General features: G+C 38.3%; 1 protein-coding gene across 17 annotated transcripts in view; it reads left to right on the top strand.

Moving 5' to 3' along the window:
• NRIP1 (nuclear receptor interacting protein 1) overlaps positions 1-26,406 on the top strand; it is a 69,547-nt gene extending 43,141 nt beyond the window's left edge. For 11 of the 17 annotated variants that reach the window (XM_048936591.1, XM_048936657.1, XM_048936640.1 and 8 more), the window contains 2 exons: positions 3,486-3,534; positions 17,457-26,406. In XM_048936591.1, coding sequence (XP_048792548.1) covers positions 17,831-21,298 — 3,468 coding nt within the window. In that variant the 5' untranslated portion in view covers positions 3,486-3,534; positions 17,457-17,830 and the 3' untranslated portion in view covers positions 21,299-26,406. The other 6 variants (XR_007375310.1, XR_007375307.1, XR_007375306.1 and 3 more) reach the window with 2 other exon arrangements.
• Positions 26,407-27,502: the final 1,096 nt, after the last annotated feature.

The following is a 27,502-nucleotide window of genomic DNA, read 5'->3' as shown; positions in this document are numbered from 1 at the left end:
TAGTTTGCTTTTTGTTTGAGTGGGCTTTTTTCATGATCTCATCTTATATGTAGGTAATGCAGAATTGAATTTCTTAGTTCACTGAAGTCATGAACAGTTTGAGATTATTTTATTTTCCAGGCTCGTGTTGTAAATAGGTAGTTCAAGAGAATTTGTTTTGTAGTTGGGAATGGTGCCTATTGTCTGCGACTTGATGTTGAATTATACTGAAGTTCTTTGTTTTTTTTTTAAATGGAGCTCCTAAATTGTGGTTAAAGAAAAAGCTGCTGCTCAGGATGCTCGCTTCAGGCACTTTCTTCTCAGCTTTTTTTTTTTTTTTTTTTTTTACCAGTACTATAATTTTGAGAAAGAGAAAATCATTTCATGGAAGGGTAGTTCAGATGCACATTTTCCATAATTTGCAAGTACGGACTACTGCAGAATTACAGCTGGCAGTACAATCAATGGAGGAACACATCTCTTATTAACAGTTCTGTGCTTCTAAGAACACTTCTAGCACTCTCCAAGGCTTATGAAGTCACTATGTCAGGGGGTTCTTATAGCATTCAGCTCGCCATGATGGAGTGCAAAACAATTTGTAATTAAAAGTGAGTGGATGAGCTTTCCCGTGCAAAAATTAAACTCATTATCAAATTTGCCAGTCGAACAAAGGAAGATGTTTAATGAGAGGTTTTAGTGGCACTACCTGGAAAAGCAGAGATCTTACTTGAATATCCTTATCAAATAGTTGAAAGTTGGTGTAAAACTGTTGTAAATACTACTGCCTTCCCATGATTGATCTGTAAGGAATATAAATAGAACCTGCTCTTAGAAAGTATCTATTTGCTTTAAGGTAATTCAAGGCAAACAAACTGATTAATTGAGAAGAAAAAAAAATATTCTGTTGCATGTTACATTGAGATATATTAGCAGAAAGGCATATGTTGTTGTTCCGTGCTCTTTTGAACTGATCATGTTTCATCAGGCAGTTGACAAAACCAATTTGCATTCAATGTTCATTTTGTTTCTCATACGTAAAAATGAATTACAAGAACAGAGTTCTGTCTATTTAGAATTTTCATTTTGGAATTTTTTTAAATGAGTAGTTTGTTTTGGTCTGAATGGAGATGGTAGTCCTGCTTCTCCTTTCTCAACAGCACATTACAGAGTTGGGATGTTTTGGATCTTCCAATCTTCCCTCTTGTTCAATTGCTCAAGATCAGTGTAAAAGCAATACTAACATCCTCAGATTTTGACTTCTTATCCATATGCTTTTTACCATGGTGTTTATTTTAGTTCAGGGAAATTACTTTTTGCATCAGTACTGTAGAAACCACACTACCTAGCATTTCATCCCTACCTTTATATTTTAAAGAAAGGCTGTCTGTTTCTTCTTACAGTGTGCACTATTCTTTAGTCTTGTTCCTGCTCTCCTTCAGAATGCTGCACTTCTGAAACTGCTTCCCCGGCAGCTTGGATGACTTGTCTGCCTTCGCTTACCATCTTCACTTCCTTAAATCTATCTTTTCTCTACAAAATTCCTTTTCTGCTCAGCTGTCCCTGTCTTTGTAAGCACTTCGGGGTAACAATCTGAATTTATAGGTATATAAAATGTTTTACAATAGTAATTATGCCATACAGTGTATCCCAGCAAATGTCAAGCACAGACAGACTTGTTCCCATAAACCTGGCAGAATATAAAGAAGGCAAGTGGAATTAGCATCCGAGTAGGTTATTCTTGGTAAGCCGAACTGTTCACCTTTAGAAAGTGCTATTGCTGAAATCCTGGTTTGTGTGATTTAAAGAAAGACCAAAGGGACTTTGGGAAGAAATCAGGTTAAGTTTTGTTTGCAGTGAAGCAGAAATCAGACCCAGTAAACCCAATCTCCCTAATTTGATGAGTGGGAGGAGAAAGTATGTTTAAAAAATAAATAAATAAGCAAATGTGGACACGTGCAGAAATAAGCCTGCTGTTTGGGCTCACAAGGCTATCTCACTAAGGCAGCTGAGACAGAAAGCTTTCTTTGTTTCATTGAACTAGGTCTTGGGTTTATGTTTAACTGTTCTTTGGGACAGGTAATTTCTCTGCTTTAAAATTCCAATTTAGAAATTTCCGTGTTCATGTTGGCTTTGGCACCAGTCTCTATTGTGATTAAATAAATAACCAAGTGTTGTCATCCTGATAATCAGTTGTTCTAGGAGCAGTGTTTCCTTCCTCTGTTCTGGTCTTTCTGGTCAGTCTTCTGCGTGTGCTTACTGAATGAAAACAGCTTGCAACAGGGTAGAGATCCCTTTGTTGTACCAGCCAGGAATGGAAAGAGCTCTTCCTAACTCCTTAGGAGCAGCAACACAAGAGAAGCCCTTTTGCAGTGTATTTTAGCCCTTCTGTACCACTTTCTCCATGTCGTATGTGGTTTTCAATGTTGGGATTTTTTTTCTCTTCTAAGAGGAAGAGAAAAAGGTTTATTCTGGATGCCAATTCTAAGGCTTCCAGTTGTTGACCAGCAGACCTCACATTATTGACGTGCTTAGCATCTCACAGGTACAGATGCATAGATTTTTAAACTTCATATAAGTTATGATTTCCTGAGGGAAAGAGGACAAATAGAGAAGGCTGTGAATCTCTGACGAAAGGCAAGCAACATACATAATCTGTGTTTTGGCACGTGATTTGTCAGAGCTACTTCAGTGGATTTTGATTAATTTTTATTATGATGACTTGTCAAGTGCAAGCCTCAAGAGTGCAGCTGGGTTTTTTTTTGTCTGGGGAACAGTGCAAAAACGTAGCGGATTTCCTGTGTGAGAGGTGCCTGAATATTTTGTTACAAACAGATGTTTGTGCAAACGTGAGCAATGGAAGAAGGACACAATAAGCGGTTAGGCTACGTGGGCAGAAGCGAAAGAGTTACTAATGTCTGTAGAACTCAAATGAGAAATTTTAAACCACATGTAGAATAAGAGAAAAACAGTTGAACTTGAAGGTCTAAACAGGCACCGTCTTGAAGGAAATGATTACAGTAACAGCTGTGCTCTGTGTAGTGCAGAATGGTGGTTTGGTGTTTGTAATGTAGAAGCATTGGGAGTTGAAGACTAAATGAAGGTAACTGGTACGGAGAAATGACAGGAGAAGTAATATTTTAGAAAAGCAGAATGCACTGTCAATGTTGTCATGAGTAGGGGGACAGCAGTAATATCAGAATAATTGTATTGATTTGTATTGACTGATTACTTTTTCTAGGACAGGATGAAAAAATCCATCACACTCTTCTGGCGTGTTACCCCTTACCAGCTTGTTCAACTCTTATACAGTAATCAAGCTCTGATATTATCAGAAACTAACCCCACAAGTATAATCAATTTTAGGGGAAAACTTAGTCTCTTGAAACATCCTTTAGAAGTAAGAAGGACTTGTTTTCATGAACTAATAGGAAAGTCATCCATTAACTGTTAAAATTGCTCTCCGTTTTCAGTTTCTACATTCTGACTTAATATATTATTTTTGGCAGGGTGGAGTGAAAAGCAGATTGATAGAGCTCCAGCACTGACGCTTTCAAGGTATGAGCTTCTGACCGTGAACTTAAAGCCTACTACACTGTATTTTTTTTGTTTGTTTGTTTTGCTTCATATCTAAATCACACTAGCTTTGGTCCTTATCCTTCCTAAGAATTCTGAGTCAGATTATGGTTTATTTCACATGCCCAGATAATTTTTGATCTGAGATTGTTAACTTGGCATCTGCTGAAAGCATCCCAAGAAGCTGGAGATGTGATCAACTGACTACTAGAACTTCTGGCCTTCTCTTGATAAATGGATTTTAAATTGTATTTGGTTGTTTCAGAAGAGTGGGGGCAGTTCCCCTCCCTACTGTATTCCCTACTGCTTTGCTTTTGTTGCTCTTTTTGACTTGTACCTCTGCTGATCCAGTGTCACTCACTTCAGTGTTAATTTGATATTTGTGAGTCATCTATCAGTTCAGTTAGGTTCTGCAGAAATGTATGAGCTTGAACTTGTGAGATACCACATCGACATTACCATTAATAAAGTTCCTTGGTATCATTCAAGTTTAGCAACAGAGACAGAATGAAAACCTTTGGCTTTATGGCTTTATCCTTTTAACCACTCTAAAAAACAACAACAACAACAGCATATGATATTTAGTAAGAAGATATGCAGCCAATGAAACTTTTACCTTCTGGTTGCTGACAATGCCTTACTATATATTGATTCAGAAAACACTGGAGTTGCTTATTGATGGTATATTGAACTGGGAAATGATTCTGTCAAGGAAAGATGGCTTTATATAATACAAGGGACATAGGTTGTGACCCATCAGCTGTGCTCAAATCTCTACCAGGGCAGACTAAGTTGGAAATAATATCTAGCCTGATCAGCTAAATTGACAGAGTGGTGGTTTTTTGGATGCTGTTAGATAATGACTTTATAGTACATAGGAGACTTCAAGTTGCATAAACTGTCTTTGCTTACTGTGCTCGTGACAGAGTTGCTTTGTTTTATGACAGGTTCCTTCTTTCTGTACTTAACCAGTAGGCATTAAATAGACAGCCTAAAATTGTAATTACAATTCTGGTTTATTCCTGTGTTGTTTCCCCCCCACACTCTGCAATGTTAGAAAGGCTTACAGAAAGGAGTTTACTGTCTTGCCCCTATTGCCTTTGTTACTGCTAGTTTAATTTGTTAGGCTTTCAGCACATGGCAAAAGATCACCTGCTGTGCAGGTGTGTGTTGAGCAACTTGAGGAACAGGCGAGCTGGTATAATCATTCTGGTCTAGTTTAGAGTAGGAAATCTTGCTCTATGCCCTGAATAATGACTGATTATATTGTAAACTGCATTCAGATCTTGAAGGTGAACGTGCTTTCATTAAGTTCTAGAACTCCAACTTGACTGGACTCTAATACTGGTGATCTATTACTGTTTTTCACTATGATGTGCGTCTGTTTATCATGTGCCTAATTCTGCAGTATTAAGATATGTTGCGTAAAATTTGATGCCTCTTTAGTGCAGGGATCTTTATGTGTGCCTAATTTCCCCATTATTTTGGTGTCTTATTAAAATCCATAGATCTAATTTGTCAGTAAAAACAAGTTTTATAAAATGAGTGGAATTACTGTTTTACCATTTGTCTATATGTTATTTTGACTACAAAAATTTATTGATGTGAAATTTCGCATAAACATGAAAAAGGACATTGTTTTTAAAACTGGCATAAAAATTCCTTTATGGAATTAAACAGAGCAGCCAGCCCAGTGCTTCAAGATGATCAGTTGCTGTGGGCTACTTTACTGAGTTGATCAGACAGAGGTACTCTCGTCATTGTGCTAGCTGACATTTGGTTTTGTTGTTCTCCTGGCTAACCATTCATTCATTGCTGTTAGTCATTACCTCCTTTTAAAAGACAACACACTGAAAATAGCTTACATCTTCAGGCTCCCTTTGCTGAGAGCTTTGACTCTGCCCATTAAAGTCTTCTTTAGGGAAATAAAATAGACATTTCATGTCTGAAATGCAATTCTATGTTGTCACAGTGTAAAAACAAATAAACAAACAAAAAAAACCACTAAATAATCCCACTATCCATTGATTGTGGTCTACTACATCCCTTTGACTTGAAAAGCATGCAGTTTGATCCCAAATTCAGAAGTAGCTAAAGTCCCCTGCTCCTGCAGGGGTTGTAGAGGGTGAGCTTGTATTTAGCAGGAGAAAAAAAAAAAAGCTGCTGATGTGGTTTAGTTCAGATTAATCTTCATAATCAAATCAAATGGAAAGTTTGTAATATAAAGAAAGGCCTGATATGATATGCAATTGACTTATTTACAAGCTTGATTGAAGTGAAAGAATTTTTGTGCCTTGGACTTCTTTTGTGTGCCCTAATAATAAACTTAAGCTATTGAACTCCAAATAGGCTTGATTTTAAGTGTCGGTTAACTATACACTTACAGGTGTTTCTTCAAATGATTTTGGATGTAAGATGTCTTGTACGTTTTCGTGTGTGTTTGATTCTCAGAGAAAGTGTCATTAATTTGCAGATGTTGAATGAACCTCTGTTTTTCATCTTGAATTATAATAATTGCCTGATATTTGTGCATACATGTGTATTTATTTTTCCTTCCTCACACTTCAGTGTCTGGGTAAAAGGGTGTTGAGGGGGAGACCTTATTGCTTTCTTCCAATATCTGAAAGGTGCTTACAGCGAGAGCAGGGTTGGTCTCTTCTCACTGCTGACAGGTGACAGCATGAGGGCAAATGGCCTCAAGTTGCACCAGGGTAGGTTTAGGTTGGATATCAGGAAAAACGTGTTTACAGAAAGGGTGGTTAAGCACTGGAATAGGCTCCCCAGGGAGGTGGTTGTGTCACCACACAAAAACCATCTGGATGTGGTGCTCAGGGACGTGATTTAGCAGAGGACTGTTAGAGTTAGGCTAGTATGGTTAGGTTGTGGTTGGACATCTTTGGATGATCTTCAAGGTCTTCCAACCTGAGCAATTCTGTGATTCTGTGTGTGCAGCCTTTTGTAGTGTAGGAAAGGTAGAAATTGCACTTTAATATACCTTCTTCCATTTTGTTCAAAGGGGTTAAAAAAAAAAAAAGTTAACAGAATAGTATTGCCCTAATGTCTAAAATTTTACTCAGTTTGATCTTAACCAGTGACTGTTTTAGGATATCATGAATCAGTATCAGAGCTAGAAACACCTATGCTGTTGTGCTGAGAAGCTTGCATGCCAGGCTTCAGGAGTGGTTTGTGTCTGGCTGTAGTAACTCAGGAGATACGTGAACAGACCTATGCACAGGCATTGCGCTCCCTAAATATAAACTGTTCCCAGTCATGTCTAGACTGACATCAGAACTGTACTTGTGCAAGCCATGCTGTTCTTCAGGTTCTAGTTATTAGAAGGAACATCTCAGCTTTGTGGTGGTGTTGCAGGTTTGAATTTTGTGTGCCTTTGTGTTGCTCAGTACACCTTTTCTTTCTGCTGTTCGTGTCAGAAGGTGTCCATTGCAATTGACCAGCAAGATAAATATTCTTCAGCGCGTTTCAAGCTTTGAGAATGTGTCAGTAGATGAGTGGATTGATAGATCAGTAAATGAATTCCATTTCTAACTGTTCTTACTCAACCTCTGAGTTTTAATGATTATTTCAACTGTTGCTATAGTGTTTAACCTGCTCAATTGCACAACGTTCAGCATTAGAGAAGCTTTCTGGGAGAAGACTTGTCCTGATTACAGAAGAAGTTAGTTTGATTGTATTCTGCATAGATCATGTGTTACAAGTTCTTTTTGTTTTATTAAATTGAGAAATATATGCTGTGCCCACAGCTAGTAAAGATAAATGAGTGTTTAAAGCGCACCTACAATTGTTATAGAAAAGTAAGCAGCTCAGAGTACATGACTACATAAACTGAGGTCTTTATTCTGTAGCAGTGGTCTCCTTCTAGATTTGTGACTTAATACTGTTGAATAGTACAAAAAAGATTGCAAAAAGTGGTATCTTCCATTTGTTTTTCATTTAATATAATTGCTCCTTATTTATTTGACAACCTGCCGAACTACTTTTGTTAATGTAAACAAGCAGAGGTCAGCTGCTTTTAAAGGTGGGGAACGCTTAAACTTAGAATGCACCAATGTAAAGAAAATACAGTGGTATTTCTGGTAAGTGTACTAAGAGGAGGGGAAAAAACAGCAACCAGCACCAGGAGCTTTGATCAAATGCCAGCTCTTACATCAGTCCTCTTTGTAATCTTTCTTGCTGATCTGTGACCTTGACCTTGTGTTTGTGTTTGTATGTCAAATCTATTTTAGGGATGGGCAAACTAAGTTCAGTTTAGTAGGATTTATACTGCAGCTTCATAGGATGCCTCAGTACAATATAAAAATATTCTGGTTGTTCTATTTGTGTGTATAAATTATGCATACATGTATATGTGTAGTATGCATTTTTTAAATTCTGCTTAGGAGATGCTTCTTAAAGGCATCTTCATCTGACTAGTAAAGTCATCAGAGACAGTCTGCCTGGGTTTCTTCCTAGAGAATCTCAACAGGTAGAGAGACTTCTGCTGTTTGCTTTTGGCACAAGTGTGGTTTGAATCTAAAAAGTAGGCTCTGTCCTTTGTCCTACACGCTTCTCCAGACACGTTTCTCAGACATCCCCACATGGAGAACAGTGAAGCAAGCATTCTGTGGCATTTTGGGAGGTTCCTTTGGTGACATTGAGGCCCTTAGTCCTACTTACCCAGTAGGAGCTTTATGTAAGAACACTTGTGTCAGTGGAAGGAAGGTGACGAGCAAGCAGCTGAAGGTCCATGGAGTCATGTGTTCTGGCAGCAGCTTCACTCTTAAATTAGACAAATTTCTGTAGAACCATGTTTTTATATACATCTAAATGTGCAGCTTCTGAACTAGTCTGTTCTATTTATTACTGGACTTCTTCATGGTGGCTGAGATTGACTTTTTCCTACAAAATGATGAGACTCACTAGCAGCCAGTTAATGATTTGCTGGTGCTGTGATTGTTCAACAGGGTTCTTGGGCACAGGCTTAATTTTAGATGGAAGCTGGTTTTGTAACTGGCATTGTAGGCATATGACTTTATAAAGGCTTAGTAAACTTGTTGGTTTGAGATGTGCTTTGAAAGGTGGTCCCAAATTAGCTGATACTTATAATGCTTGTCATTTTCTTTTTTTCCAACATAAAATTTGAGAAATTATTTCAGAATGTTTCCCTTTGTACTGTAGGGTAGTTAAGCATTTCCACTTGCTGGCCTTCCATTATTCTTACAGTGGCTTTTCATCAGCACAAACAAAGTAAAAGTTTTCATTGTTTTTTTTTTTATCTAAGTCAGTATTTTAGCTGTTCCAACTTGACTTGAGGTTTAGGTCAGTATGGTTCATGGATGTGTGTGCAGCACAATTCCTAAAATTTGAGAGTGTTGTTAAGTAATCATCCCTGTACATTGGTATGACTTAAAAGGCTTTCAGTATTTCGTTGGAAATTGATGAGTATTTTCAGGTAAACTCTGGCACAGTTTAAAGATGAGAAATTTCTGTGACATTCTTCACAGGATGTTGTTAGCTTTTTCTCCCCAAAATTCACTTAAATTTGTTCTTATGTTACAGATTCATTTCTGTTGATGTTTTTGCTACTTAGGAGAAAAAAATCAATTTTGTAAAGAACTAGAAAAAACCTTCTAGTTAATGCGGGCTTTTCCTTTTCCACTTAGCTGAAATTATATGAGCCTTTCCTGTGTCCTTACCTTTGGAAACATGACCTACAGAAGACTCAAGTCTCATTAAAATAGAAATAATATTGTTCTTTCACTTAAATGAAAATAAAAAGGAATCTATCTGTATCTATATATAAATATATAGATTTGAGATGAGGCATAGGTCATTCTGGAAGTAATGCCTCCTTTTATTTCTATGGAAGCTACAACAGATACAAAGAGCACAATAACACTATTTGAGCAAGTTCTGAGCTACAAAACACTATTTTTCAGCATAGTCAACACCATCAGCTATGCATTTTTACCACTGATAAGCAGGAGCCTGTATGCATACATGTATGGAAAAAAACATCTGCTCCAGCAGTTGACTCACTGTTTCACAGCAGCTGTGATGGTGTGTTGCTAGGAAAATGTGGCCCTCACAGTAAAATAAATCAGGCCCAAGAGATAGAAGACAGAAGTTGCCAAACCTTCAGACCATGCGATTGGTGTGGGATGACAGTCTAGCCAAGATGGCAATGTGCTCCTCAGTCTTTCAAACTGATACGGGGCCTGGCATTTTGGTGTTGCAGGAGAATGGTTATCTTCTTCTCTGGCCTGATTCTGGAAGTTGAAGCCTTCAGCTTAATCGGTTTTGCAGTATAATGTAATGGTTAGAGTTTGTTTGCCTGGGTTCCAGGATATTGACAAGAATCCCCCTTTCCTATCCCTAAAGACAACACACATCCTTTTACCTACTGAGGGCTGCTTCTTGAACTTTTTCTTCAGTGGGAAATTCACCTGTTGTTACTCCATGGACTGCCACTTTGACTCTAGCTTATAGCGGTGCCATCACATCTACTTACCAGTAATGATGCAATTTGGGAAACTGTCATCTTCAACCTTGTGTTGGTTCAGTAGGTCCTAACAAACTTTCATATGGTGTCTTCTGTTTCTCTGTGAGAAACTGTGAGACCCGATGTGTGCAAAGTTAATGGTATTCCAACATTGCCACCATTGTTTTCAATGCATTGAATCCCATATTCAGCTTTGTATGCAGTTCCCTGGTTGTAATACACTTATTTGTGTGAGTGAGCTGATTATACTGTGTCAGCTGTCCATGGCCAGCCAGAACGTGGCTTGTCTTTTACATTGCTGTCACCACTGCTGAAATGCATCACCTCTCATCTGTTGCATGACAATAAAATGTAGTGGAATATTGTCAGGAAGACTGAGTCTCTATCACCATACCACCGCTATCTACCTCTGACATCATGGACCAGCATAATAAAATTGGAGGCATCACTTTTGGAGCAGCCCTTCTGCATATATAATTGAATATTATGTGAGTGTGATCCTATATCTTACTATGGAATTACTGTGTGGGTTTTTTTTTACTTTAGTTGAAACCTATTCTGCAGAAAATTAAAAAAATAAAAATAAAAAAATAAAAAAAAAAGCTCATTCATAGCTAGCCATGAGGCACTTGGTCCCCCATGGTTGCACTGTCAGTTACCTTCAACACATATCAGATGTGTAGAAATGTTATCTACATGCAATAATCGTAAGGTAAAACCATGATTGTCCTGAAGTCACTGTATATTAATCACTTTGTATTAATCAAGTTGCATTCTTGGGGAACTGACACTGTTAAGAGCAAAATCGTTTGTTAGGGGAAGGTGGTGAAATAGAAGTCTGGATGTTAGATTTCTTTTAATTATGTAAATAATTATGAAGTAAGCAATATATGAAGATTGGGAAGATGCATCCTCTGTCCACTCCACTGTACCTATTAGTATATATATATTTTTAAAATAAATGATAAATTTGTTGAGCCTGTTTGCTTTTGGTATCCTTGGTATTTGTTGAGAAACAGCTTCAGAGGCGGTCCTAGATGCCGAATATTCACTTCCTTCACAAGTGATATTTAGAAATTGATATTGCTCTTATTAGAGCAATGTGTTTTTGGAGGATAGCAGATCCTGATCAAGAAATGAACTCAAAGGTACCCTTTGCATCACGCTTACAAATACTACTGAAGGAGCACTTCTTTTTATTTCAGTGATAAGAAGTTTATGTGTGTGAGTCTCTGCAAAGGAATTAACTGAAATTTACATAAAATACTCAATTATTGGTGTAATCAAAAGTGACATGGGTGTCTGTAAGCTATGGGGTAGCCAACATTGCTAGGGCTTTTGGTCTTCCATGTGAAGATACTTTGCCTCTTAATTTGACATGTTCCAGCTTCTGCATCTCTCCTCGCATGTGCATTAATAAAATTATGTCTCTTTGCATCCCTTCAGGTTATTGTGTCAACTTTTAGGGGATCAATCTTCTGCACAACTTACCATAACCTGACTGTTTAAGCAGCTGAAATCATCTGAAGGCTTTGTCTGGCCTGATGTAGCTTTCTTCCTTTCAGTTCAAACCTTAAAACTTCTGCTAATGCCAGAAAGTAAGGTCAGGATTGCTTTTGGCAGTACAGAGCCTAACATAGCACCAGGGAAAAGAAGCATAGCCAGCAGATTGAGAGAGGTGATTCTGTCAGTCTACTCTGTGCTGGTGAGACTTCACCTGGAGTACTGTGTCCACTGTGAAGTCTCTGAGTAGTTGATATGAGAGAGACATAGATCTGTTGGAACGTGTTCAGAGGAAGGCTACAAAAATGATCCAAGGGACGGCGCACCTCTCCTACAAGGGCAGACAGAGAGCTGGGGCTGTTCAGCCTAGGGAATAGAAGGCTGCAGGGGATCCTGAAAGTGGTCTTTCAGTATCTGAAGATGGATATAAGAAAGGACTGGATCTGTTGTGACAGGACATGGAGAAATTATTTCAAACTAAAAGAGGGGATATTTAAGTTGGTATAAAGAAGGAACATTTACAAATAAGGGTGATGAGACAGTGGAACAGGATGCCCCGAGAGGTGGTGGGTGCCCTATTCCTGGAGACATCCAAGGTCAGGCTGGACAGGGCTCTGAGCAACCTGATCTAGCCCTAGGTGTCTCTATTTATTGCAGGATTTGGACTAGATGGCCTTTAAGGGTCCCTTCTAACTCAAACGATTTTATGAATCTATGAAAAGGTTCTCCTGCCCTGTCATTTTAAAGGGTGAGTGGTGATTCTGCAGGACTGTGGCAGCATGGTAAGGAGTGTCCTGGTTCTGGCTGCTGGGGCTCCACTTCTGCAGTGCCTTGGAGTCCCTGGAAAAGTCTGGCAACAACCTTTCAAACTGCAATGTGATCCCCAGTGTGCCCTCTCCCGATTCAGCTTTTTAAAAGCAGCAGGGTATCTTTTCCATGTTTAAAATCTCTTGGAGTAAGTAGGCCCCATCAACAAGTAAACAGTATGCCAAGCTGTTGGGAAGGAGTCGGTGTTTCCTTTCTCGTAGTGATATCCTGGGATCATAGGGAAAGTGTTTGGTTTTCATGAATTTATTATTAAAAAAAAAAAAAGGTATGTTGATTCATAAATTCTCTAGTGTGCAACTGTGGAATATTCACCTGTTACTGAATTTTGCTCTGTAATCTAATTATTTTTGCACTTTTCTTTTTTCTTTTTTTTTTTTTTTTTAAATAAAAGGGAAAGGAAATCTTCAGAATGCCTTTACAGACTAAATAAAATCTGTGAAGAGGTCTCAGCTGCTCCATTCATCTCAGTAGAGTTCAGAAGTAAAGCAGGGATTTAGCAAAACACTTAATACTGGCTTCTCTTAAAGTACATGCTTAATTGCCTTTGAAGTACCTCCACATTTGTGCTGCTGTATGCATTCGGTGCAGTGCATCATGCCTTTTTCACTGCTTGTAACCTTAGCAAAAAGTCAACAGAAGTGCTTGTACCACCACTCTGAATACATCCTTCCTGTCTGCTGAAGTCCAAGGAATGGAGCTCAGAACAAAATAATTGTGGGACAGCTATTTTTCCTTTCTACACTTGTATTCAGTCTACTGAAAAATTCTGCTGCAATTTCCATTCTTCGCTCATGTGGGAATCTTTGTGTAGAACTTAATTTCATTCTGCTCTGCAGCATCTCACTACAGACAGCTTGTAAGAACACAATCGTTTGAAATCCTGTTTTAGGTGCTTGCTCAGTACTGTTACTGAAGCTGTTAAGCAACTTAAAGTCTTTAATATATTTATCCCCTGTTGTATTTTTGATGTTTGCATCTATTATTTTACACCATCTGTGAAAATACGATATAGAAAAGTAAAACCAGAAGTCATTCGGCCTGCCTGAAGCACAGCAAGTAACCAAGACCCCAGGATCACAAGCTGCTACTGTATTCCCTAGATTCCTCAAATGAACAATGATGAAAATGACCGTCTGAAACACCACTTGACATGATGGGCTGTAGCTGCTCTGGGAATATGAGAATAGGTAGGCTGTGAGCTGTAGTGGGAGATTTAGAAAGGAGAAGTACTAGCCAGAGATACCAGTTAAACATGTTTATAGGTGACAATGTAAATCATTACCTGTTTTTAATTTATTAAATGGTAACAACTCAGTGTCTATTGGTTAATTGCAGAATGGCTGTTTTAGCATTTCCAGGTAAGTTTTGCAGCGGAGGCATTCATTAATTGAAAAAACTTAAGAGTTGCTTTTGTTTTCTCAGTGTCATCCCACAGTCATAGGGAAGAGTTTGATCTCCATTAATTTATTGTTAAGAAAAGGCGTGTTGATTCTCAGATTCTCTGGAAGAATTCATCTGTTGCTCAGTTGTGCTCTATAATCAGATTATGTTTTCTCTTTTGTCTTTAAAAAAAATTCGGAAGGGGAACCTTCAAAATTCTTGACAGCCTGAATCAAATCTGTGAAGAGGTCTCAGCTGCTGCATTCATCTCAAGAGACTTCTGATATAGAGCAGAGATTTAGCAATATACTATATGTAAACTATGTGTGTGTATATATACGTGTGTGTGTGTGCATGTCAGCAAAAAGCTATTGGTTCAGATGTTGTTGTTTTAACCTAGAAGGGTTTGTTCTCCAATTTATCTTTTGTGGCAGTAATACTTCATGTTAACTGAAGGATGTCAGAGTATATTGTTATTTTGCCACTGAAATCTTTGCAACTACCAAGTATATCCGTAGTTTGCAAACAAAGAAGAACTCTTGATAACTGCAAAAGTAAAATTAATATTCTGGACATCCATGATTTCTACAGTTCAATGCGTGTTATAATATTCTCTTATCTTCCTCACTCTGCCTACAGATTCTCCCTGGGCACTTTTTAAAAGGCTGTAGGACTGATTTCCCATGGTATGCTCCACTTTCGGAGTGTCTCTCCAGGTTACAGCATTTGTGTTGTGAGTCGTGCTGCTGCTTTAGTTCTGTCTAGGTAAACATGACTTAATGAGCTGTGATCGGTGTGTGGTTGTGTTGGTTCTGAAAATAGCCTCTGCAAAACAAGCCTTTTATTTGTAGAATACGAGAATTTGTGAAGAAAGAGTTGAAACAACAAAAAGTGGTTCACGCACAGTCATTGCCTGGTCAAGAAAGCATATCAAATTGAATTTATCATTTCTTTCACTATAGTGAAATATAATTCTAGAGATTCGGAGACATTAGGTACATAAGATCCCCCTTCTCTTCCTTCTTTTTTTAACATTCTATTTTTATTTCCTCATTTCAGATGATTTCTGCAATCATATTTATTGCACACTTTCAGGGAAATTCTTTGGTTTAGTCAATATGTTTTGAAAGGGTTACTGAATGATTGTGTTACTGAATGATTTTGTCTAGCTAAACATTAATTCCCAAAGCTGGTTCTGATTCCGTATGACCACACATCAGACCAGAGAGTGGAAGATAAGCATACCAGATTCAAAACTTGCAAGAAATGCGTAGTTGTGAGACTGTTTTCAAATAGGTTAATTTACTACCAGGCTTTTTGTCACAAATAAAGTATGGGTTTAGAGATTTTTTTTTTTTTTTTTAAATGTGATTTCCATTCTTGACAGGTGACTTCATATTTGCATGTTGCACATCAGGTCCGGCAGGATTTTTTAATGCTATGATAGCCACTGTGATACTAAATCAGTGCAGCTTCTTTAGAAGGGTCTGTGATGTCCTTTTCCTCATGTTATATGCCTTTCAGATTTCATTCTCTTCAATGAAAGCTCCCTTGCATCATTAGACTTCAGTAAAATTATGAATATTTCTTTGCCCTTGAGGAATTTCAAACATGCAAGCAAACAAACAAACCAAAAAAAGAAGATAAAAGTGGCAAGCCGCTGTTTAGAGTACCTGCACATAAACTGTACTGGCTACAAGTGTCACCTCTTGCAGTAGTCTTTTTGAGCACCTAAGGAATTCACATAAATGCATTGTACTTTTAAAAATTAATTTTATAGTGATGTCTTCCCAAATACCAGCTTAACACAGAGTGCACTGGCTTGGGGCTTTGGCTTTAAGGGATGCTTTAAGGTAGCTGCAGTGTATGATAGTGAAAAAACGCAGTTTTATTTTCTTAAGCACAAAGGAGGGTATCAAGTGCTACTTGCTCCTGTATAAGAACAACATGCTGTGAGCTAAATTGCCTTTTGAAATGTGAAAATGTATCTGCAGATAAACTGTTTGGTTTTGGAAGCTGGAGAACTTTGTTTTCTGGATAAAGTATATTTCCAAATATTTAAGAAAATAAACTTAGCTGTATAGACATGGCACTTTCTGGATGGTTGACATATTCATGAGAAGCATTGTGTATGAGCTATTTTTTTTTCCAAGGACTTGCTGTTTATTATATTTGAACCTTTGCAAAAGTCAATGCACAGACACAGAGAATGTTGAAGAAACAGTGAGATCATAGGCAATTTGTGAGAGAAATACTGATTCCCAAGAATGAGCTACCAACTTTCAGTTCATTGTTTAGATACATGGGTATACTCATTTACACTACAGTGTTTTAGCTGGTGTTTTAGTTCTGTGGGTTTTTGTTTTTTGTTTTTGTTTACTTGTTTGTTTTGAATAGTTTGTGGAACTTCCTTAAATGACTTGAAGTCTACTAAGAATGTATTTGTACAGGAACGTCTATAAGGTATTAGCATTATGGCTGTGTAGCTGTTGTTCTAATTCCATACTTTTCTCAGATTTGATATTTTTCTAACTTCTAGTTGCCTGTAGCTTTTGAATTAAAAAAAAAAAAGCCTCTGTGCAATCAATCATAAAGCATTCATTCACTTTAAGGATGCATGGCTTTCACCTTTGTATATCCTTCTGAAAACTTGTATTTACAAGTTTAAATATGCTTTTAGTCTGTGAAAGAAAATTGCAGAGCTAGGTATGTTGAAAGGCACTTAGCTGTGTTCATGTTGAATATTAATGCTATGTGGAACTGAAAGAGAAAAGAAGGAGGCATGTGTGGTATAATGATCTCAGTACTGAACTGCGTTAACTGTGTGAACTGTTCATGCTACCGTTGACCAACGTAAAACTAAGAGATACATCTAAGCGTAAGAACCATTGTGTTTTTTAAATCTACATTTTATAGCATACTGCCTCATCCAGGTAAGTATTGAGTAGAGATGTTCTACATGAATGACTTTGAAAACAGAAAGGCTTCAAAGAAGGCCTGCTTTTTCACCAGTTTACATTGAATACATGGAAAGAGTGTAAAAGTAAATATCTTTCAAAGAAGATTTACCAGGAACATGTTAATAATCACCTTTTTCTCCACTCTTGACTCTTCTAATTACTTAATGGTAGTTAGGAGTTGGAAGATCAGAAATGTGCTCATATGTGTTGCAGCTTATTCTGGTATTTGAAAAGAAATTCAACATGAACCTGAACACTGACTCTTAGGTATATATATTTTTCCCATTATTTTTCTTTCACTGTGGTGTTGTTCATGCCTTGTGTATTCACATGCTAACATAAAAATATTGATGAAACTGTGAGGTAGAATCCAGTGTAAACTTTTCTGAGCAGTATTTTGATTTTTCTTTCATGGTTGCTAGTTCTTATTTTGAGCTGTAGAACAGAGGAATTCAATGATCATTTCTTGTAGCTACACTTAGAATAGTTCACTTTAGCTTAGATTTTACATAATGCTTTCTGTCTCAGAATCATTTTTAGAGTTCTTCAAATTAGGTGCCACAGACTCATTGCATTACTCAATTATTTCTTCTGGAGTGTGATTATTGCTTATACATCTTGAATCTCTTTAGAACAATGTGTGGAAAAAAAACTCAGTTTATTTAGATCTTACCCTAATTCTTTTTCTTGACCACTGTTTTTGTTTTGTTTTGTTTTGTTTTTTTTCCACTTAGGTATTCTATTGCTTGATGGAGATGGAAAAAGATGGAAATCAAACTAGCTTCCTGGAGAAAGCTGAAGAAAGCAAATACATGATGGAACTTTCCTACCTTAGAAGTGTGTTTTGAGCGTTCTTCCTAGACATCCTTCGTAAATATCGTAAATATTCTATATATCAACACAGGGACATGATTGAAAATCTGGTTTATCAAACAAGATACACTGGAAGAAACCTGCCTGGAATGTGACTGTGTTGTTTCTGAAAGTTTGTGAGAAAACGCTGTAGACATCTATCTATTATTTATTAACTCTGCATCTCAATTCAGCTGCAGCAAACTACTCTTTGAAGTGAATAGAAACAGAGCCCTTTTGAATACTTTTATTGAACATGACTCATGGAGAAGAGCTTGGCTCTGAGATGCACCAGGATTCTGTTGTTCTAACTTACCTAGAGGGATTACTAATGCATCAAGCAGCAGGAGGCTCAGGTACTACAGTTGACAAAAAGTCTACTGGGCATAGTGGAGAGGATCAAAACTTTAAGATTTCTGGAAATATATTTCCCAGCTGTCAAAGTAATGGTCCAGTTCTTAACACAAGTACATATCAGGGATCTGGCATGTTGCACCTCAAAAAAGCAAGGCTGTTGCAGTCTTCTGAAGATTGGAATGCAGCAAAGAGAAGGCGGTTGTCTGATTCCATTGTGGATTTAGATGGAAAAAAGGAAGCTTTGTTAGCTGGCATGGTTGAAAATGTGCCTAAAGGCAAACAGGATAGCACATTACTTGCCTCTTTGCTTCAGTCATTCAGCTCTAGGCTTCAGAGTGTTGCTCTGTCACAGCAGATTAGACAGAGCCTTAAGGAGCAAGGCTATTCCCTTAGCCATGATTCTTTACAGGTGGAGAAGGATTTACGGTGCTATGGTGTTGCATCCAGTCACCTGAAGACTCTACTGAAGAAGAGCAAAGCAAAGGATCAGAAGTTGGACAGCAGCCTGCCTGATATAACAAAGAACCTGCCCAAAGAGAGGTTTATAGAATCTCCTCATGCAGTGCAGGGTGGACCTAAAGTAATAAATGAACCACTGTCTTGTGCTGCAAGATTACAAGCTGTGGCAAGCATGGTAGAGAAGCGATCTAGTCCTGCTGCTTCACCGAAGCCCAGCGTAGCATGCAGCCAACTAGCTTTACTCCTTTCAAGTGAAGCTCACTTGCAGCAGTACTCCAGGGAACATGCTTTAAAAGCACAAAATGCAAATCAAATAGCAAGTGAGAGACTTGCAGCTATGGCCAGATTACAAGAAAGTGCTCAAAAAGATATTGGCCAGTTCAGTTTAGCAAAAGGAATGACAAGCCATCTCAATGGTCAAGCCGGATCATCAACCAAAATGGTATCTAGCAAAAGCAATATGGCAACATTTCAGAGTTCAGTGGGAGTCACACATTCACCACCCAAAAATGTGGGATTCAAAAATAACTTGGAAAGGAATAATGTAAAAACATCTCCCAGCAACAGTTTGCTCTTACATCTCCTGAAAAGCCAGAATACCACCAAACAGTTAAAAGGGCACGAACAGAGTGAGAGAGCCAGCATTTTTGAAGAGAGCAGCACACCAACAACTATTGATGAGTATTCAGACAACAATCCTAGTTTTACAGATGACAGCAGTGATGACGATAGCTCCCATTCTAACTGTCTTCCTATAGACTTATCTTTTAAACAGAGGACAGACAAACCAGACGCAGGTCCACCTGCATCACTGGATAACCTGACTCAGTCCTTGCTTCATAGCTGGGATCCAAAAGTTTCGTGTCCAGAGAACAAGGAAGACAAAGACACTCTGAAGGCTTCTAAGCTGAACCCCCATCAGAAAGTAACACTACTTCAGCTGTTACTTGGGCATAAGAGCGAAGAAAAAGCAGACAAAAGTAATGATCCTCAGGGACCACACAGTGCTGCTGATGTGGCAAAATTCACTGTACAGACTGGTAAAAGGACTCCTGTTACTGACAGTCCCAATGCAAATCGAATGACTCCACTAAACACTCCGCCTTTGCTTGCTTCTACAAAAGCAGACTCTCCTATAAATCTCTCTCACCAATCGTTAGCCATCAAACGTAGCTCACCACCGTATGCCTGCAGCATCCAGCCAGACAGGCTGGTGAATCCTGCATCTAAACATTTGATAGATCTTTCAAAAAGCAAAGAAATTCAAGGAGCTAAGCTGAGCAGAAATGACAGTCCACAAAACTCTTCGGCTTTCAGTGCCAGCAAACTGTTGCAGAATCTTGCTCAGTGTGGTATGCAGACTTCCATGTCAAGTGAAGAACAAAGATCTGGCAAACATCTGCTAGTGGGGAACACAGATAAACCTGTAGGCTTGATTGATAGATTGAACAGCCCTCTGCTTACAAACAAATTAAGTACGCACGAAGAAAATAACAAAATATTAAGTTGTCAGCCTGTACCCACTGAACAAGGACTTCCAGGCTCGGAAATAGAAAATCTCCTTGAAAGGCGTACTGTCCTTCAGCTGCTTCTGGGAACTCCCAATAAAGGTAAAAATGAAAAGAAAGAGAGGGTGCTTTTAAGAGATGAAAGTTCTCAGGAACAGAGAGATAAGGCTTTGAATGAGCAAATATTGACAGTGAAAATAAAAACTGAACCATCTGAAGAATCAAATGTCCCTTATAATTCAAATGCACAACAAATAAGAGAGTGCAAGGGTAACAAATTTCAAGGATTTGTTCATTCGCTACAGAGAAACACAGCTGCTTCTCCAGCATCTGAGGAGATGAAGTCTGAGCCTCTTTCACCTCAAGATTTTTCTTTTTCCAAAAATGGCTTGCTAAGTAGATTGCTGACACAGAATCAAGATAGTTACCCTGCAGATGAGCTGGACAGAAGTCACCAAAACAGTGACCTGACACACCTGGAATCAAAGAATCTTTGCACAGTACCGAAGAAAAGGAAACTTCACGCTGAGCCTTTGGAAAGTCCGTTAAAAAAGATGAAAACTAATGTGTCTCATGCTGCAAACAATCATGTTTCTCCTACAGAGGCACTGTATGGGCCTTTGCTAAACCAGCAAGAACTGAAATTCGGCAGAAGTGATTCAGAATTTAAATATGCTGTAAGTCATGGTTCAAATAATGAAAGTGATAATAGGAGTTGGTCTAGAGATAGTAAAGGCTTTAATGTGTTGAAACAGCTGCTTCTCTCAGAAAACTGTGAGAGAGACCTGTCACAACATAGGAATAACTTACTAACTGAGGGCAAGAAAAAAGGAAACAAAAGCAATGCAACAATTAATAAACCCGAATTCAGCATTTCTTCAGTAAATGCGTTAATGGGAAGTCCTGTGCAACAGAGCAATTGTGTAGATCACAGAACATTTCAGTATCCGGTAAAAAGTCCTGCCAGTTCCCCCTTCCCTGAACATTTGGGGAGACTTGAACCTGACCAGTTCAGTGTGTGTCCCATGCCCAGTGAAAAAGGTCCCATTAGATGGGTGATCACAGGTATGGACAAGAATGATTATGAAAAAGACTCTCCGAGACTGACCAAAACCAATCCGATCTTGTACTACATGTTACAGAAAGGCGGCAACTCTATTAGTAGCCAAGAAGCACATGACAAAGAAATTTGGAACGAACCATCGTTTACCGATAGTTCGACTCGTGTTACAATCAAAGAGGAGATGACATCTGATGGAGAGCTTAAAACTCCTTTTAGTAACTTGAGAAGCTCTTACAGCAACCACATGGGAAGTAAGACCTCTCATCAACATGGTGTGAATGGAGAAGTGCATGGACTTCTGGAAAAAGTGCTAACAATCAAAAAAGAGCCAGAATAAACTAGAGCCTCGTCAAGGAGTTTACAATCTGTGGTTTTGAGTCTTTGTTTTAAAAAAAAAAAAAAAGAAGAAAAAAAAAAGAACATTAAAAAAAAGAGTATGAACTTGACTACTGTACAAATTGAGCATGATTTTAGAAAAGCATGGTCTAATTGAAACACGTTTTCATTTGATAAACTTTTTATTTTTATGGTGATGTTATTTAAAATACATGTAGATAAAATTTGCTTTACTATAGATTGTCACGAGGAAATTAGAAAGGTTGTAATTTGTACAAGACATTTCTGTATGCATCAAATTCAGTTATGAGTACTCTTTGATCACAGTCTTACTTGGATTTGCAAGTCTTTGGTATAACATAAAGTGTAAGAGTACAGCCTAGGTGGTGGTAATGCTGCGTTTCCTCCCTTTCCTGTAAAATAATCCTTATTTTTTTGGAAGCCTGAGCATAGAGACAGTGTACTTTTCTTGGAATGTTTAATATGCTTTGTGAAATTTTATGAATAACTTTAAAAGAAATGGAGCAGTCCGTCCAAGGTATTAATTCATCGCGTTGGAAAAACCCATGTCAGTGTTAATAATTGAATTGCACTGAAATGTAATTTTTAGTGCTTCCAAAGTTTGTATTGTTATTTTTAAATCTTGTTTATGGTCCTGACAGAATAGTGGTGTAAAATCTGTTTTTCTTCCTTGCCCTGCTTTTGACAAAGGCCTTCCTCAGAATCCTTAGCCATTGTTATGAGTTACTAGCTACAATTAAGGGTTTGTTCTAGGTTTTTGTATAAAAAGCAAATTTTCGTATATCGTGCAAGTATCAGATCAGTCTTCTGTCGGTACATTCCTGTCACTTCCCTCCTTGAAAAGGGAAAGTCAAGATGCCTCTTGGAGTACTGTGTTTCATCAAGCATAGCACATAGATTTGGTGAGGAAAATGGTGGATAGTTTGTGAGCCAGATAGTCAGATTGTTGCTTCCTGCACAAGAGAATGCCAGCTGTGCTCAAGCAGCACATCAGACTTCCACTCGAGTACAGAATAGAATTTTTCATTAAAAACGTGTTGGTCTCTTCCTATGACTAGGGGAGAGAATCCATATTCTGCCAATATTTATTACTCTCTGAACTGCTGATGCATGGTTCAATGCACTGCCTTTTCTCTGCAGAAAATCTGGTTTCAGAATAATTTTTCAGGTTGCACTGAGGATAAAATTGTGGTTTTGTCATGTTTTGTAATGGATAGTGGGATATGTCTCAGAAATCCTCCTCTGCCCTTTTCCTCAATCCCCACCTGTGCTGTGATTTGTAACATCTGGCAATATCAGTCTGAGATGGGAGTAACTGAAAATTGTGGTCAAAGCTGAGACACCTTAGAAGAATTGCTGACTGGGGAAGTGCCAAGCAGCACTATTAACGCTGTCAGTGTTAACTCCATTTGGAGCCCTTACTGCTCATGGGAGAGGAAGAGGACAAAATCTGGCTCCTCTAAATTATGCACATTAATAGTTTGGCTGAACTTTTTACTCCCCTGAAAAAATGTTCTCTGTAGCTTTCAATATCATTTCTAATTCCCTGTGTTATCAGAAAACAGCTTAGCAGTTGGTTTGCACAGATAATGAAAGCCACGCTTGTGTTTTAATATTGACCATTTTCACCAAGGAGAGCTGATGACATGACAAAACTGCTGTTTCTTCTTTTCAGCTCATGTTTGCAGAGATGAGTGATAGGACGTTTTGCTCTTTTCCTTTCTGCTTTTGTTGCAGAGACCCTTTCCCAAGCCTTCTGGCTTACTTAGGCAGAGAGAGCAAGCAGTTGTCCCCTTCTCCTCTGCCCACTGCCTGGGGTCCCTTCTTTGTATTGCAGTCTCTGCTAAAAGGGACTTCTGTCTGCCAGCTGGAAAATGCACCACAATTCTGTGAGGCCTCCTGTGGGTACCTTCTCTTAGGGAACACAAATGTTTGGCAGTATCCAGTATAAAACATTCCCCCTGGTTTATATGAGAAGTAACAGAGCAACTTAAAGATATATTTTTATGTTATTTGGGTGAAGCGTAATATATTAATGGGCTGTAGAAAGAAGATTTATATTTTAAAACCTTCACGCAAATCTAATATCATTCTAAATGTCATTGTCTGAAGTATAATATAGAAATAAATTTTGTCTTTAATATTTGCATTTATAAGTGGCCCGATGACTATTCAGATGTCTCCTAGAGTAATCATTAACGAGATAAAAGTATATTTTGCATTGACAGTAGAAATGAATTCTTTTTGTATGAGTCAACCCAACAGAAATATTTTAAAAAAGATGGTGTTTGTTCCAGCCGTTAAATGTCTCTTAAAGTCTTAATTGATTATTTTTCTTGAAACAACATGTAAATAGCTAGGAAATATATACAATAGAGAATAATAGATGATCCCCAGAGTAAATACAGGGCTATAATTTACTTGAAGGGCTCCTCAGAAAAATGCGGCTTCAGTGGACGTGAATGGATGAATGTGTTCTGTAAAACGAAGTTCTGATGAAAAGTAGAAGAAAAAGCCTAACTAAGCATAATGAAAAGTAACGTTGGAGTCTAGGAGCGTGCTTACCTATGTATTTATTCTATGGTAGTCTATTGTTGTAATATATACTTTTGAACATTTAGTTTTTAAAGTTTTATAAAACATTTAAGTTAAAATGTTAAGTTTGACCAGTTAATGATTTAGCTTTCTTTTAAATGGAGTTAATGGAAGGGTATTGCAATTCTCACAGATGTCAGTAAATTATAAAACACAGGAATTTAATTTCAGGTCACGAAGTTCGTAAAAGAATCTTGCCTGTTGTGGACATTACAATCTGAAAGCAGTGTACAGCATAAAGATGAGGCCCTTGAGAGGAAAGGGCCTGCTAACTTAATGCTGCTCTCCAGTTAGCTGCTAAGAGGGCAACAGTCTTTTATGTTCAATTCTCCAGTGCCACTGATGTTACTGCTCCCTAGGGAAGAGAGTTCTTTTTCAAAATCTGCCCCATCCACACTTACAGCCTTTCAACCTGAGGACTGAAGACTTTTCCATCATTTTTTATCTTACAGCATGGGATGGGTGAGTTAAAAGGCGTCCTCACTGTCGTGCTTGGGGAGTTTTCCCTCTCAGTTGTTCCACCAAAAAAGGGAGATATGGGAGTTGGTTTTGCTGCACCAGCAGAACGATCAGTCAGGTTTGACCACATTTTTCCAGGCAACTCAAAAGATCCTTGATTTCCCCCAGTCCCTGTGGGATGAGTGAGAAACCAAGGACATCCGCTGCGTAATGCTCGGTGACCTCAGCAACACCAATCTCCTTGGTTCAGTAGATATTTACTGCTAGGATATGCGTTTCAGCTGTCCCCGAAATGCTCCCTCAGCCTGGGAGAGTGGAGCCTTCAAAGATAGGTGTGTGCTAGCTCAGGAGGGTGATATTTCAGCTAGGTCTTCAGACTGTGGGTTTGAAGAGGATCAGGGCTGTGTCAGAGACAGGCAGCAGCAGCTGTGTAGGTGCAGGACTGTTAGGTGCAGCCACGTAAGCTCACCGTCGGGTAAGGGAGGAGATGACACTGCATCTGGAAATGGATGAGACTGCTGGGGGAAAGCTGCCTCCACCTCATGGAGCAGTGACGAAGCGAGTTAGGAATGTGCACGCTACTTAAAGTTGTAGCTGCATCCCCTTGGGACTTGTACCAGAGTCAACTTTAACATTCTGTAACTCAGAACAGCTGCAGCGGCAGCAGCTGGGTTGCCAAGTTCCCCGTGCCTTGCTCGAGGTTGGACCTACAGGCCGCTTCATCCGCTGTGTTAGTGTAGCACTCAGGCTGGGCAGATTTGGGGTTTGACTTGTGATTGCCATGCAGTTATGCCTTTTGTTTCCAGAGGGAAGTGTAAGGGACCGAGAGAACCAGATTTCCAACATCTCCGCTGCCAAACGTGAGGAAATGACAGGAAGGTGACACACGATCACAGAATCAGAGCTGTGTTGCTAGAGGGCTTCTGCACTGATACCACTTAACCTGTCAGCGCAGTTTGAGAAGTTCATAACCATTGTAAGATCAAAAGGGAATTCAGCCATAACTTTCACTTTTCTTAGCCATTTGCTCTTAGTAATGTTTTTAAATTTTTAATTTACGAATCTTTTTAAAGGAAAGAAATGAGCGGTTTAAATTTACCCTGTTAAATGTTGGTGAAAGTATTACAGCTCTCATTGACGTCAGTGACATGATATTACCAGTTTGTTCTCTGCCACATCTTACAGAGGAGTAAGCTGGTAAGTATATATTATATATATTTATATATAATGTAAATAGATTGACTTGTTACACCTATAATATGTTGAAATTGGTTTTTAAAAGGTGATGTAAATAGTGGTTTCCTTAATGAAAAATACATATTTTGTATTGTTCTAATGCAAAGGAAAAAGAAAAAAACAAAACCTTTTAATCTTTTTTGTTATGTATATTCCATGTATAAGTGTAAATAGGATCACATAGGTTTAAAAACTTTTGCATGTATGTATACAGTTGCAAGTCTGGAAGAATGTATAGAAAAATACTTTTATTTAAAGTTGTGATTACCTGCTGCATGAAAAGTGCATGGGGGACCCTGTGCATCTGTGCGTTGGCAAAAATGTCTTAACAAGTCAGGTCAGTTCAAAACACAACAGTATTCCACTTCTGGACATGACTTCTGCTGTGGTATTTTAGCTTTGTGAAAGAATGTGCTTCAAATCAAAAGGGTCTGGGGGAAAAAAAAATAAACGCAAACCTACTTTTAAAACATGAAGTACTCATACAACTGTAATCAGTCATGTAAGTTCAGGATTCCATTCTGAGTAACTGAGGTATTGTACCGGGACTATTCCGTTGCTGTAAAACAAAGGAATATTGATTTTCATTGTCATACATAAGAATTTGGGATTTTACCACAACCAATTTTATTGTGATGTGTTTTCAGTAATTTATCTAACTGGTCTCATTTTTTTATTAGAAATTAATTTCCTCATGTGATGTCACAAAACTGTACATACTGCAGTGTGAAGTTTTTTTAAATCTTTCAGTGTTTACTTCCTGCAGAAGATTTGAATAAATGAGAAAAATGCATTGTCTCGATGGTTTTAAAATCTGCTTTATTTCATGGGTCACGTTGTTATCGGAGTGCTACTGGGCTCTTTGCATCAGTGCTATTAATGCGTTTATGACAACAAACGTATCTCAAGATGCTTAGGGGGGCACACTTCTCAGCAAGGCCACTGACTGGAAATACATCCGTGGAGTTGGAAATGAAGCTGTTAAATCAGATTAGGAGCTTTACTTTACAAAGCGCTCTATTGTGTTTTATCCAGATGCCGTTCTCTTTATTAACCTGAAATCAGCAAACATAAACTGGGAACCTTTAAATGAGAATTTTCATGTGAAAATTTGTTTAAGCAAATGTTGAAACTTCTTCAGATTGCCTGGGCAGGGCAGAAAAGGTGTGCTGTCCAATTAAAATCTGCTTTGGCCCACATCACAGAAAGGACTTTTTATTTGTGTTAATCTTCAGTTCTTAAGCGAACATAGAAAAATGAACATAACTTGTATGTGAAGACTGTACAAAGATTCAACAGTGTACTTGTGTCATATAGTGCTGCTTTTGAGTTGGGTTATGACACTAGCACATTTGGTAGGTTGCAACATTGATGTAAGTGGTGTTTCTCCAGAGAATTTTTATTTGAGGATACGTAGGCACACTGTCCAGAGTTGTATAGTTGCAAGCAAGCAGTTGGGTCATAACTATCTTAGAGAACAATAACAGTGATTTTCACAGATCATCCTTTGCTTTCTCATCTCTTCAGACAGAGACCAATATGCATTGGATTCTTTGGGAGCTTTCTGGCAATCTGGTAATCCGTAAATTTAATCTAAAAATTCTAACTCCATAGAATTCAGGTAAGTTTCCATGAGGTATGTGGCTGAGCATTTTGATCCATTGGCATCAGAGGTGGAATAGGATTCAGATACGGGCTGTCTTTAGGATCTGTTTGGATGTGTTGTCTTAAAGTATGTGGGAAGTGGCCACAGCACCAGGCCTGCAGGAGTCCAAGAAGTGTTTAGACAATGCTCTTAGACATAGGGTTGATTTTGGAAGTGGTCCTGCATGCAGCCAGTTTAACTTGATGATCTTTGTGGGTCCCTTCTAACTCAGGATATACATGAACCTAC

The sequence above is a fragment of the Lagopus muta genome, chromosome 1, assembly GCF_023343835.1.
Source record: "Lagopus muta isolate bLagMut1 chromosome 1, bLagMut1 primary, whole genome shotgun sequence".
Classification (NCBI taxonomy): Eukaryota; Metazoa; Chordata; class Aves; order Galliformes; family Phasianidae; genus Lagopus; species Lagopus muta.
This window is presented reverse-complemented; position numbering and strand designations above follow the sequence as displayed.